At 33.4% G+C, this 15,186-nt stretch overlaps 1 protein-coding gene across 4 annotated transcripts in view; it reads right to left on the bottom strand.

The window, feature by feature from the left end:
• Nucleotides 1–2,869: 2,869 nt before the first annotated feature.
• Nucleotides 2,870–15,186, bottom strand: part of LOC123718646 (carboxyl-terminal PDZ ligand of neuronal nitric oxide synthase protein) — a 141,454-nt gene continuing 129,137 nt past the window's right edge. For 2 of the 4 annotated variants that reach the window (XM_045675335.1, XM_045675334.1), the window contains one exon: nucleotides 2,870–5,939. In XM_045675335.1, the coding sequence (XP_045531291.1) occupies nucleotides 5,724–5,939 (216 nt within the window). In that variant the 3' untranslated portion in view covers nucleotides 2,870–5,723. Of the gene's footprint in view, nucleotides 5,940–12,799; nucleotides 13,851–15,186 lie in introns of those variants that run through there. The other 2 variants (XM_045675333.1, XM_045675332.1) reach the window with 1 other exon arrangement.

Here is a 15,186-nt window from a genome sequence, read left to right as displayed (position 1 = left end):
ACTGGATCGATATGAAAAATTATTTTACCATCTTTACTGACATAGAATAGGCTATATCACTATTAGGTGTGAAAAAATTATCCATAAAAATCTGCCATCGCGTGCGCTGTGGAAACTATTGATGATAGAACAAAACAAATGTTGTACAGTATTATAATAGAACGTCTCAATATCTACAAAAAGAATGTTTTACCCATGGGCAATTGTTGGCCTATCCCGAGTCAAAACTCCAAAACATAAAATTATTTTGCTGCCACAAAACAAAACTACGAAAAAGTTGTGTATAGGGATTTTCTTAGACACTAAAGCTCTACAAATAAATGTCTTCTCTAATATTATAGAAGAAAGATTTGCATTTACAATTTTTGTTTTTAAATTTACTAATTCTACATAAATGATGTTATGATTTTAAAAATGTTTCAGGTAGGTATATATTCTTTAAAGTAAAATCTGTATATTGATTAAACTATGATTGTATAAGTAATCAGAATGGAAGTAATAAAAGACTAAGAACTATAAAAGTTTCACGATACAAAAATATAGTCTATAGTAGACTTTCTTATTATTATTATAGACTACAACGAGATCGGCATCTATGCGAGTGAAACCGCAGGGCTTTGCTAGATCAAAGTAATTAATTATTATAATATAATTTAATTAAGTAAACCAAATAAATTGTTTTTCTGTACAATAATATAATGAATTACATAATTTTGAGATAAATATTGTTTATACTAAAGTCAAAATTAAATGTCCTTTATAAAAAAATATCCTTTAAACTCATAATAATAATTTAAATTAAAGTAAATCAAATCAATCTAAGTCCTAAATCCACAAAAAACAGACAATATACATTTTTGTCCAACTGAAAAGTGATTACTAATTTAAGCTGTTGGAGGCCCGAAGCTAGTGGACTATATTAAATAGCCCCTGTTTATTTATAATTTCTTGTTATTCAGAACTGTAGTTTGTATACGTAAATTAAGTTTTATTCAATATCTTACTAAGTGCTTTTTCTTGTATATAATATAATTTTAACGCAAGCATTATATTAACATTTATGGTACAGACAAAGATATAATATATAAAATTAATAGACAAAATATTGGTGACTTCTTTCAAAAAATTCTATATAATGTGTAACAGCGCCATCTATTGATCAGGTTCGGAACTATTAAGACTGTCGAGAAATCGTGGGTATACTCTTATTAATAAACATATTGCACAGGGCCCTGGGGTCAATTACATTGTAAAATAGATTAATGATACTTGAAAAGATGTCTAATTTATAATAGCGATATGTTATGTCAGAGAAGGCAGCACCCACAGTCTTTATTAAAGAAATTACGACTTTGTGTTACAGTGCAAACTTGCTGTGTAAAAGGTGGTAGATCTCGGGTCGATTACCGGAAAACTATCTAATCTAAATAAATAATAGTGTGACGTTATTAAACCTAACGTGACATGTAACGAAATTATTGATTATCATTAAATTATCATTTTTTTTTATTATTGTTATTTTATGTATGGTGTTTCTCTGTGTGTGTTTTGTTGTTAATAAATGTTATGTCAATGCCTAACTTTTATTCGTCGCTTCAGTCTGTTGACGTCCACTGCTGGACATAGACCTCGCTCCTTAATTTCCAGTACGATCGACCCACGCTTTGCATCCAACGCCTTCCTACCAAGTCATCTGTCTGTGGTGGTGGTGGTGGGAAGACGTACAACGCTTCGCCGACTGGTCCTCGACTTCTATACCAGGTCTTTTTTCCCCATTGGCCATACGTTCTTAGGGAAATGTCCGCCCGCCCCGCCATAGCCATTTTAGCTTATCCACTGTCAGTGACAGTTTAGTTCTTCTACGGATCTTTTCTGAAAAGTGATTACTAATCTAGGTTGTTGGGTCATGGGAACTTTACATGAAACGAGCATTATATGGAGAGCAGCAGTGCTGGCCTAGTGGCTTCAGCGTGCGGATCCCATCAAGGTCGCATGTTTGATCCACGGACATTATATGTGCGCATTTCCATCCGCTCGAATAGAGAAGGATGACATCGTGAGCACACCGGCATGGACTTTGGACCCAAAAGGCGACATCGTATGTAACGCACAGAAAGCTGACCACTTAATTGTCTATTAAATTGATAAATCATCGTGAAACAGATACAGAAATCTGAGCCCCAGACCTAGAAAGGTTGTAGTAACATCTGTTTGTTTATTGAAGTGAAACTTCTTTAGAATCGTTGTGATTTCAAACCGGATGCAACGAAAAAACGACAGGTAAGAGACACAAATACAAAAATGTGTAGGATGAAGCCAGGGGAAAGAATGAGACAGAAATATACATACAATTTGTATATTATCGGTCTCTCCTCTTTGTGCCATACTTCGTAGCGTCCCCACTCCCGTCTTCTAAGCATAGTCGCCTGTAATTTGTGAGCCAGAGCGAGAGAGCAGATGTCAGTGTGTATGTATATTGCACACTGTTTAATACGTGCTTGTATTTGAGCATTTAACGTGTGTAGTGCATGTGAAAACTACGTGAGCTTACTGTACACTGTATGCGGCTGCGTATTACAGCGTTTTAGTAAGATAGCGTGGTGTGTTATTTTTTTAATTAAAAGTTTTATCCTACTTTTAGACATTGAAAAACGTCCAATTTACATATTATTAATAATAAAAACATTGTTTTTGAAGGTTTCACTTCTAACACGTGTGAATTGCACACATGTTTTTTTTTTTTATTTATTTAGGTGTATTCGATTGGTAGGTATTGGATCTACTTAAATTAATTTTCAAATAAAACAGATTGTATGCATAAAATTTATTTGTTAATTAATCAAATTATCAGTCATTGCATACATGAACTTATAGCTAATTTTTAAGTAACTTACACCTAGACAAATGCAATTTTATGGAATGTTATTAACTTATTTACTACTAAATAATATTAATGACATTTAATTGATATACCACTGTGTGAACTAAAAATATCAAACGAGAAAAAACACAATTCTATTGATTTGTTCATAAAGATATACTTCTGCAATGTTTTTAGGAATCTTTGTCCTTATGTAGTAAGGATGGCATCATTTTCTGAGGATTTTAACAACTAACGCTTACTTAAGCATATTAGTACGATACAAATAAGTTTAGAAATGTGTTTCATTGCCTAATCCTTTAATCAGTCATTAACTAATGATTATTTAATTCATACTTTAAACCTTACCCTTATAGTTAAGAATTAAGTTTAAAACTTGAGGAGTGAGTGCTATTTTAACTGTTTCGCTCTATTTAGAAGTAACTTTTCAGAAGGCACCTAAACGTAAGGGAGTCTTGTCTCTGTTACTCCAATATTCCGTTTGGTTTAGTACTTCGGAATTCGAAGTTGACATACTCGTATATCAATGATGTCATAATCATTACAGAAAGCATTAATTTTACAGTGGATAATAATAATACATCCAACGAATACTGCCAAGATCTATAAAATATCCTAGATTTCAGTTGTTTCCATTTCATACAGCGCCTAGGTCGAAAACTATGGCACTTATTCATGCTAAACCTAATACATATTACTAAATAAAGTACAGTAATACTTCTTATAACACGGTAGATTGGTTCCGCGTTATAGGAAACGCGTTGGGTTATGCAAGCGCGTTATATACAAATAATTTACGTTTAAGTTTTCTCTTTAAGGGATTTCAATCGAATATTAAGATTAAAGTTCGTACAAATCATTACAAATGTCACAGTACAGAAATATAACGTCTCAAATATCCGCGTTATAGAAACAGGGGCTTTACTGTATTTCGGATTTTTATACAACTTTCACCCATAAATTTACTTGAACTAATATAATTGTTTATATAAACTTAATAACAATGATTGTTCAATCGCGAATCTAACCAAAATAAATGCGTCATTAAAGATTAGATAAATCCAAAGAAATACTATTTTGACAGCGACTATGAACTTGGTTGTCTTAATTATTAGTAAGATATATTTTATTTATATAGCCTTGTATCAGTTAACTTATAAAGTACTTAGTGTCAAGACGTGAAATATTATTTAAAAAAATATCACTAAGTATAAATGTAATCTAAAAAGGTATTGGGAGACGTAGTCCTCACTATATCGCAGCTCTAGTTTGTTGTTAGTATATAGATACATTTTTGTAATTTGTTCCTGGGCTAAAATTAACAAAGCGAGGACTTCTATAAAAAAGTTTAATTACGATTAAAAATGTCAGCTAGTAACATTTCATTGAGGCTAAGTACGAATTCCTGTATGTCAAAAACCTATTTGATTTCGAATACATGCTAAGCTAAGCTATGTCTTGACTATAAATCTATAGTTTACTTCATTAAAAGTATGTATATATTCACTAAAACGTCGTCTTTTTGGTACCTACATAATTAGTACATATTTATAAATCCTTTACTTTATCAGATAGATTTTTTAGACTTGGACATATCAATAAAAAATGGTTATTGAAGCGGACTGTGGAAAGTTATCAATCGAAGTGTCCATAACTCACTTTATCGAATAATAAATACGATAATCTAATGTACTATTATTGTATATCTTCAAGTCTACAATATGTGACGATTCGCCTTTTCTCTGTTACTTAAAAAAAATATACAGTACTGGACAGACGTTTGGCCCCAATCTCATCTGATGGCAAGTGAGATGTGGCCTATTGCAGCACGCCTGTCCAGGAAGCCAGTTGAACCCGCTTACAGTAGATCTCACAATTTTCTGTAGTAATGTAGTTCTTGTAGAACAAAATCTCACTATTGAAATCAGGATCACAATCGCTATCGGGAATCGTTATATCGATACATCGCATTACTGGGCCCTAATTGATTAATAAATTTCATTAATATGAGAAACACACAACTGATTTAAGTCGTTGCAAACAGGTAATGCCTATTACGCTCTAGTGCTGGACGTGAATCACAAACAAAAGGCTTGTATAATTTTAATTGACGCCACTTTGGCAATTATCGTAATTCTAATGAATATATAATAACCGGATGAAAAACAAAATGACAATGTGTATGTAACATATGTTTATATAATATTTAATTGGTCTCAGATAACTTAACTATTTGATAAGAGATCACTATTTTGTTCGCTGAAACGCAGAAAACATATAATATAGCGTCTTAATAGTATACTTGGAATTAAGATCTCGATTTTAAAGGAAATTATCGCCTTTTGCACAATTATTATAGTTTTGTCTGTTGCTGTTTATAATTAACTAGTAAATGATTGCTAACACTATATATTTAACTATGTCTATACCTAATTTTTTAATTATTTGCGAATGTTATTACGAATAATACTTGAACTACTAACTATAAGATGAAAAACATCCTCAAACAGCAACATATTCTTTTATCTATAACATTAATTCTTGATGAGTAAGCCTTCTGTATACGCGAAAGGCTAAAAGTTTGGAAAATATTTCTATAAAATTTATATTGCTTCTAAATACGCGCTAATTTAATTTTTCTATCAAATATCACGCAGGTGGCGCATAGTACGAGTGTTTTGCCTCAAATGATTAAGAAATTTAGTTATGTAATCTTTGTCTCAAATATCTGCTTTTTTAGTTAAGTTTTGAGGTTATGGCACGATGTTTTCCTTCCCATAGGAGCAAGTAACGCGTGATACAAATTTAACAGACCATTTGCTCTCATCAAGCTCGTGTTTTGCTAAAGCAATGTATGTTTATTAACTAAAATCTTGCGTCTAAAACGCGGTAAAAGTCTTCGTTTCTTCTTCACACCCAAATGGAGCAGCAGACTTCTGGCTTCAGCGAGGGCCGTGTCTGTATCCTCTACTCCGGAGATAAAACCGCTTTCTGGCCGCGACAGTGTCGACGTGGGAAGGAGAGAGAACCATCTATCAATCTTTGCGGTTGAAGATAACTGTAATTAAAATATTAGAATTAATACAATGTCCTATGTAGTAACATAACATACTAACTGCGTAAATTCAATAGTGATTCGATTCCATTCCGTTCGATGACGATTTTCTGGGAATTTTTGTGATTATGTGATGCGACAGCAAGCAGCAAAGTTATTCAGAAGTTAAGTTACACAAGTATTCACTTAAGGGAACCATGTTTTGTTTATATTTTCTTGTTATTCAGAACTAAAATAGTTCATATAAGTAATTAAGTTTAATATATACGTATATATTTTACCATTTTAAATAGAGACTAGACTTTTAACAAGAAAGATAATAAATAAAATATATATAGATAATATTTCTTGAGTAGCTTTCACATAATGATGGCTGTTTCAAAAGTGCGTGTAATAAGTACAGCGCCATCTTTGGCTTATATTCGGAAGCAATATAGTTTGTCGAGGAACTAAGGCTATGCTGTTATAACGTTGTAAAATTACATATAAAGCTAGCTTAGGGAATGTAATATAGATTTACTGAACTTGGAAAAATAATTATCTATTATTATTTTAGTTTCTAATAGAGTTATATCTAATATTTTTATAATAGCTCTATCTCTTAAAATTACTTGTAACCGCGTCTTGGTTAACAACATTCGAGTCATTGCAGATGAGAGAGCGACTAAAACATTTCATAGATGGCAGCACACACTCAAAATGTGTTTTTTCACTATTGTTATCGAAAATTTGACTTATTGGCACAGGGGTGAACACTTGAGGCGTGAAACATAGGTAGAGGTAGCTCTCGTTTCGATTACCGGCGAAATTGTGAGTTTATTTTGTAGTCACATAAGGCTGTTCTCATATTTGTAATTGTTTCTGGCAAAGCTTTTTATCGTCGTCACAGATCACTTATAGAAATCTAACCATACCCAATTAATTATTCATAATCATAATATGTAGTTACAAAAAAATAAAATACTACACTTCTAGATTCGATTAGATTTCATTTTAGATTTTACTACTAACTTTTTGCTTAACAATGCGGAATAGATATCAGATAGGCTAGACTTAACTTGCTTTTTTGCATATCAAGTTCCGGATAAGTAGTGATTATTATGTTATATTCGCGAAGAATTCGAATGAGAGGTGCCTGAACTCCTGAACCTTAGGAATCATACGTGACGACAAATTCTGTACGTGGGTAACACTGAAAATGTTTTGAACTGGCCAGTTCGAAACTAATGAAAACTTTTTTGAATTTCAATTTTAGAACTCTTTGGTCACCAAATGTAGTACATTGCATTCATTTGTCTTTTGTTTTTGTGAGTTGGTGGCAAATCTAAAACTCTTGATATACGTGAAAATGAACCTAACGCGAGAAAATTTTCGGTCAATGATTTTTTATGACTTTCGTTGTTGGCTTACTCATCAACAAAGCTATGATAGGTTGCAATGACATTTCTTAATGAATACCCATCTCATCCATTATTTACAATTGGTTTAACTAGTTTAAGTGTGGACGTAGCAATCTCAATGATGATCTGCGTGAGGGACGTCCTTCAACAGCGACTATAATGAAGATAACATCAGTGCTGTGCGACGCATGATAGAGGAACATAAAAGAGTGTCCTATCAGGAGATACGAGCAAGCCTATGCATTTGTATGAGTCGATTTCAAAAAATATTACACGAACATTTAGGCGTCAGGAAGCTTTGTAACAGATGGATTCCTCATACTTTAACCGACGACTAGAAACCCCTTTGCATGGTCTGGTGTCGCGAAATGTTAGATAAGTTCAACGGCGGTGAATCAAATGCTGTATATGACATTGTCACAGGTGATGAAAGCTGTATATATTGCTACGAATCCGAAACCAAAAGACAATCAGCTCAGTGGGTGTTTCCTTTCGAGGATCGGTCAACTAAGGTAAAGAAAGGAGGAAGTCAAGGAAAAAAGATGATTACCACATTCTTTGGTCGAAAAGGTCATTTCGCAACAGTTGTGCTAGAAGATAGAAGGACACTTACTGCAAACTGGTATGTCAATCGCTGTTTGCCTGTTGTGGAAAAATTGACAGCACCGTCCTCGAAGCAGGATCCTCCTTCACCACGAGACACACACACACTCCGCAAAACGGACTGTTGAATATTTGACTATGGCAGGTGTCGAGATAATGAGTCATCCGCCATACAGTCCTGGCGCCCTGCTACTTTCATTTATTCCCAAGAACTAAAGATACAATTCTAGTTATTCGCGTTACGAGCCCTGAAGATGCGGTGAAAGCGTACGAAAATGCCATAGAAAAAACCCCTAAGGAGAAATGACCCTAATGCTTTTCTCAGTGGTTCCATCGAATGCGACGATGTATAGAGAAGAACGGAGATTACTTCGAAAGACAATGAAAGTATTGGCAACTTCCTACATTAAGAGGTTTTACATTTTCTAAACATTTTCAGTGTTATCTAGGTATTTTACCATTTAACAATTTTAATTCTTAACATAAATGCTGGCATAATTATTGTGTCTATTTTGTGTGCAAAAGTAAATTCATTTTAATCTTCACGGTTTAACCAATGTACGCATCTGTTTTCATCACTGCGTACTCATCCACAGAGAGCAAAAGACGAAAGAAAACTGTAATTAAAAGTGCAATTTCATTGAATTAGTTTGTAGGACTTGGTTAGTCTTTACAACAATTACGGTGTATTTGCATTATGAAAACACGTCTTTATGCATTATGTAAACAAAATGGCGATGGATATAGCAGTTGCTTTTACTAATAATTGCCTAATGTAAAAGGAAACCTATCGGTAAGATATAGCAACCGAGTAGAAGCTTTCAGTGTAATGCAACTCGGTTTATGTAATTCGATTAGCTCTGAGATTTTACTCCAATGGTTAAGCTAATATTCCGGGAATTAAGCACTACATTTTCTTCGTATGTGTTTGTTTAGCGTTTTTTTACTTAGAATGGTAAATTCTAATAACCTGTAGATATTGTTTTTTTACTATAGAATAAAGCAATATTTATTAAAGGCCTGTATAAACGCCAAAGGTGGCCATTTCGAATAGAATATTTTTCTATGCCGAGACTCTAATATATGTAGGTATAAATTTTAATAAAATACATTTTAATAAATGCATTAAACGTACCCTTATAATTATGCATCTAGCATTCTAATTGTGAAATACTATTATAAATCGGTCCAGTATTTTTTCAGTTAATTTGATTCAAATATAGTTTCATAATATTAATAATGTTTTGAGCAGTGTCGGACTAGGGGCATCAGCCTGCGAATCTCATCCCTGAGGTCCTAGGTTCGATCCCCGGCTGTGCACCAATGGACTTCCTTTCTATGTGCGCATTTAACGTGGGCTTACAGTTCGGATTTCAACTTTATTAAGTGATTTATCGTTTGCGATTAAGATACTTAACAATCAGGTTGATTGCCGCAACCTTTTAACATAATTTAAATTTTGTGTGACCCTAGAGGGTCTAGGGCATCCCATCATTCCATTTGTCCCTCCTTTCCGGAGAACGTTTTGGCCAATACTCACCGATGTCCAGATTGAGCATTCTGACAAACGAGCTGGGTCTGGATATCCATAATTGCTCTCTTTACACTTTAAAATCGATTTTCGCATTTTCGAAGCATATAGGCAAGAATAACATGTTTGCCTATATGCTTGTTAGCAACCTTTTATAAATAAATAAATAGATCATGCCAAGAGGTCCTTTCGGGGTCTGAACCATATTTTTGGGTCTTAATCTTTACATAAAAAATGGGATTTAAATGACAACATCAGGGTTAAGGATCTTACTTAGACGATTAGACGATTGGATTCATGGTAACGTATTTAAAACTTCAGTAACCGATAATTTTTAATTTATGTGTTTTATAAACCATTCTTGTATGACATTTCTCTCTAAGAATGTCGCACTTTCAAATTCCGTGATAGAAATATCTAAATATATTTGTATAGAGAAAAGTACTGACATGGTATGAAACTCTAAATATCTCTCAAAACACGTGCAACAACATCCCCATCCTCATTACGTTACGATAACTTAGCGGGTCTTTATTTTAACACGGCTAACACACGAACACAGCAGTCTGTATCTCCTTTCTTTTTATAATGAGGTGTCACGTTCAAAGGCACAAGGTATGTTTCGTTCATTAAAATAAAATTTGCAAACCAGGGTCAAAATTACATTTTGTAACCCATGATACGTATATGTATTGAGAACCATATCGAATGACTCGTGCGAATGAAGTCACGTATTCTATTAAGTTCAGACACCTTCGAACAAATTGTTCGATCCACTGTTCAGCTTCGTGTATTGCTTTAAATATATATTTTTGTTGTTCATTATTACTTAAAGCATACAAATTAGATTATATGTCTAGTTTTCTCAGTTATTACAAAAAAGTGTGACGATCTTTAATTTAAGAACGTAATTATTGTCGCAAGGCCGTCACTACTCCAGTCAAGGGAAGGGCAGTTACAGATGGTGGCAAAAAAAGCAAGTAATAATCTTCAACGTGCCTTCCTGGCTACGCCCGCGTTTGGAAGGCTTAATACTATTTCATCAATAAGGCAGGCAAGACATATATTAATAAGAAGAAAATAAAATTCATTTTTGTGTTTGTCTTTATTATTACCACACAATTTAATTGCATTACAACTATAAGCTTAAAACATCAATAAACATTAACATCGTTAAGCATAAAAAGTTTCGAAACACGAGCTTTTAGCGTAGATTTCCATACATTTAGTGTAGTTAACATGAATATAAAATCGTTCCTTTATTTCCAAATATGCCAACGGATTATTCATACTAAAGGCAGAGAAATAACGAATTCCCTCAATCTTTCCTAATGGTAACATGGGCTTTTTTAAAGAACGGTTTAAGAGGCACCATTAGACAGGCTTTCCAATAGGCCGTATCTAAATTAGGCTGAACGTGGGCTTAATTTTATTAAGAAATTACAATTTATTATAAATGAAATGTTTTGTTATTCTTTAGTTTCTTATTTTTTTGTAATGTTCGTAAAACTCTGTATGTTTATAAGTGAATCGAAACTTTTCGTACTTATCTAATATGTTTGACACAATATATTCCACCAAGATATATATATATATATATATATATATATCAAGTAATTTGATACTCAATTTTCTTTAATATATTATAATGTACAAGATTCATCGAATCGTAATGTCGCGAATGTGGACAATATGTTTAAATGTTAATGAACAGGAACGTTCACTGTTATTTCATGGTTTTCGATACACTGGATAGTTATTCGATGATTCTTGTAGTAGACATTATCGTTTCATAGGCAAACGTTTGCCATACAATAGCATAGAATAAAACTTTAGCTTTAGGGTAACCAATGAAAGTTTCTTAGATTTACAATCTCACCCAAGGGGTTTTAACACACATATATTCAACATTCTGTACTACAACGATTAAATGTACAGCTAATAGTATAGTTACTGATTATTATGTTTTAAAGATACGATTATAGTTCTACCCATATATTATTAATAAACGTACTAAAACTACAAATATCTAGGTAATATATCAACTTGCAAGAATATAATCATTAATAGAACATATACAAAGTTTTTGATAAATGAGATAAAGATAGATTGTAAAAGAATTACAATAGTTAAAATCGGCTAAGCAGCTAAGAAATCCTTGTAGGCACATAGAAGCTTCGAAACAATGAAAAAGATTCGAAAGCATCTCTACATACTACGGGGGTTATGACTTCGAATACAATTTTATTTTTGACTATAGTTTTGACAGGACTCACTGTCTATACTCACTATAAAGGATTTTGTATCCATTAATTATTTTACTAATTATAGATATAATATATAGAATGACTATATCTTTGGCAAAGTATAAGCATATGCCATGCCCATGCGCCGGTATTCTGTAACTTCTAAACGTGATCCGATGCCAACATTGAAGTCGTAAGCGGTACCTATTGCGTAATAAACACACTCTGTGTTTATATGACGCTTAACGTATATGCATATACTATGACGTTTCAACATTTGCTGTCATGATAAGCGAAAATTACATTAAATATATTTCTTATTTGGCACAAATAAGTCCATAATTGTGTGTATTTAACATACAATATTCAATAAAATACACATATTTTAAGCATGAACGTTGAATTCAACGTCCGTAGACGCGTCACTAACAAAAGTTACAATTGACTGATCACGTGACGTCGAGTGTTCTTTTAGGCATTGGTATTTCCAAACATTTCTAGGGTGACGCTACTGCGTATATAAAACATTTCTATCTAAAATTACAAGGTTAATATATAACTTTGACAGATTCTAAAATACAACATTCATAAAAATAAATATGTTTAGTTGCACCGTTTTGGTCTATGTGGTTGTGTTTACTTTACACAGCGTAACACAATTCACAGAAAGAGTTTATACGTGATTTTTTTATAGAATGGGGACAAACTGTTGGCAAAAATGGAGTCTCATCTGATGTTAAATAATACAGTCGTTTATGGACACTCTCAATGCCAGAGGTCTCTGCAGTAAGCTGCCGACCTTAAAAGAATTGGTTCTGAAATACTTCAGTGGGCAGCTGGATTTGTATTAGATTGTTTTTATGAATGAGGGAGATATATATTATATATTTACATACAATTATAAAAACATAGCGTTTATTATATCTTTATATATATAATGAGTTTATAATTTCATTACAACTCATTATTTAATACACAAAATCGAAATTTAGTTTTCCAAAAGTTTTATATATTAAACGAACCTAATTGTTCAAACTACAATACAATTTATATATGTCGTAATAAATACGATATGAAGGGAAGATATGTTACATACATAGTAAAGTTTAAACCGTAATTAAATATATTAACATATCAATCATGTTTATAACATACTTAATATCGACTCGATTTAACCGTGTAACTCATAACTTTAAAATATATTTCATAAACGAACAATATATGTAATTAAATTGACACACAAAACAAACACATTTTGATATGTAAAAAAATTTTTGGCGTGTTTTTGGCACTCGTTTCTAAAATTAAAATAATATACAACATAATGGTTACTGCATTATTAACCCTACTTAGTAGTGTGCCTTGTCCACTGTGATCGCAATGCAGTCATCATTTCGCTTCGATTTGGGACTTTTTCGCTGGTCGTGCGGGTAATCGGTGCTGCTGAAGCTTCAGCCCCGGGAACTTTCAATGTGGCTCCAGTAGGCTCCTTTATATCCGGTATCTCTCCAAAATCAGATGTGCTCTCTGAAGGGCTGATAGGGACAATCAACCTCACACGTCCATCATCACCAGTTGCGGCTAAAGTTCCATTGTGTGATAGAGGCATAATAAAAGCCATGCCCTCATCGGAACTCAGGTCTGGAGACGAATCTTTTGATGTCGTCGGTTGACTTGTGCTGTATAGAGAGTTCTGCGAGTGCCCTATGCTCATCTGGGCCATCGCACCAGCTTCGTCCGACGATTTTGAATTCTGGTTGTATATCTGGTGGTTTAACAGGCTCGACAGATCCGAGTTGCTGTAGTGGTTCGTAAGCGGTGGGATATTTGGAAACGCGTTGCAATTCTGATAGAATTGATGATTCCATTTATCATCTTTCCCAAAATCGAGTTCTTGGAATTTCGAGATTAGATAGTTCTGTATCTGTTCATTGGACATAGTGCCGAAATTAGGCGCGGAGCTGGGACCAATACGCTTTTCTGGTGGTGTTAAACAGTATGCAGAGAGACGAATGTTGTTGTTTTCAGCGTTTTGATTATTTTTTTTAGTGTGTGCTAATATGTTAATCATGGCATCGTCGTTTGGTGAATCTCCGTTACAGAGTCCTTCTTTATCGATGTTTCCAGCTTTTGCCTAAACATGTAATTGGATAAATTGATACGTAAACTGCAAAAAGTAGTATCAGGCTAGCGTTGTTTTTGTCCAAATACATACAAGGTCTTCCAAAATATATCTAACTCTTTCATGGAGGCTTCTGTGTATTTGGACTTATGTTTCAATGGCTTTTAAAGCTTCACAATGATCCAGCTTTAGCTGTTAATTTAGGTTACTTAAAAATATTCTACTACATAAGCTTAGTTAAATTAATATGACTAAGGAAAAATATTTTAGCAAGTTATCGTTATGTTAACATATAAAGATATTTCCTTGTCATATTAATTAAAACTCATAATGATAATCATAAAAACAAACACAAAAGTGGATAAAAACAACATCAAGAAGCGGGTTAAAAGATATTCGTGTAACGAAGGTATGAAAATGAATGAGAATTTTAAATTAAATAAAATTCTTTATTCATGAAGAATGAAGATGCCGTTGATTGATCTTTCGCGATGTGTTTTGATTATACAATACATTTTTCGGTGGAGTCAACAATTGTTTTATGAGGCTTTCCGTTCATAAAGAAAATAAGCCATGGATGGTGAAATTGTTTAACGAGCACGTACAATGTTAAATTAATGAATCATAAATTTTAATCTCCTAATCGACATGCCAAAGCTGTTTTAAAACCTACATTACATTTCTGAATTGATATGACGTCATAAGCGTGTGTGCTCAACCCTGTACCGCACTTTAATTTTTTTTTATATTTGCGCAATTAACACATGCTTGCGCAGTAAAATATTGTGTAGAATAACTTAGCAACATCAACAAAAACGCATCATTTCCTATCCCATATGATAGCGTTGTGAAAAGTCCTTATTTACCTCAATGGAGGCCTAAAATTTAGCAGGAGTACCTAAACAGTGACACATATTATCGTTTCCTCATAGCCCATCATAATAGGTAAATAATTAGGCCGGCAACTTGCCCGCGTATTCCAGCGTCATACTGGCAACAAGTATTTGGTACGTCCCAGTTTTTCAGCGACACTTAGGGTACGATTCAGAGTCTAGACGTAGGGCTTAGTATGACTCCCGTTTGTCACTAATGAATTTGTTTTTAATAAATTATTTGTCAACCGAAGAGAAAGTTATGTATTTGCCGAATGCTTGACCATACATAACAAGATACACGAGAAGAGAAGCACCGTCATGGGTCGATCTGAAAGGTCAGAGTGTCAAAAGATTCACATTTTCAGCGAACGTCCCATAGACAAGATTAGGAGGATATTAACTGAAATGTCTCAAATACCAAATTTCGCGCCGCCGCATCGCAGTTACCTGCTTCCATAGTTTAATATGATATT

This window comes from Pieris brassicae, chromosome Z (assembly GCF_905147105.1).
Source record: "Pieris brassicae chromosome Z, ilPieBrab1.1, whole genome shotgun sequence".
Taxonomy (NCBI): Eukaryota; Metazoa; Arthropoda; class Insecta; order Lepidoptera; family Pieridae; genus Pieris; species Pieris brassicae.
Note: the sequence above shows the minus strand (reverse complement) of the source record. Positions and strands in the feature narration are given on the sequence as shown.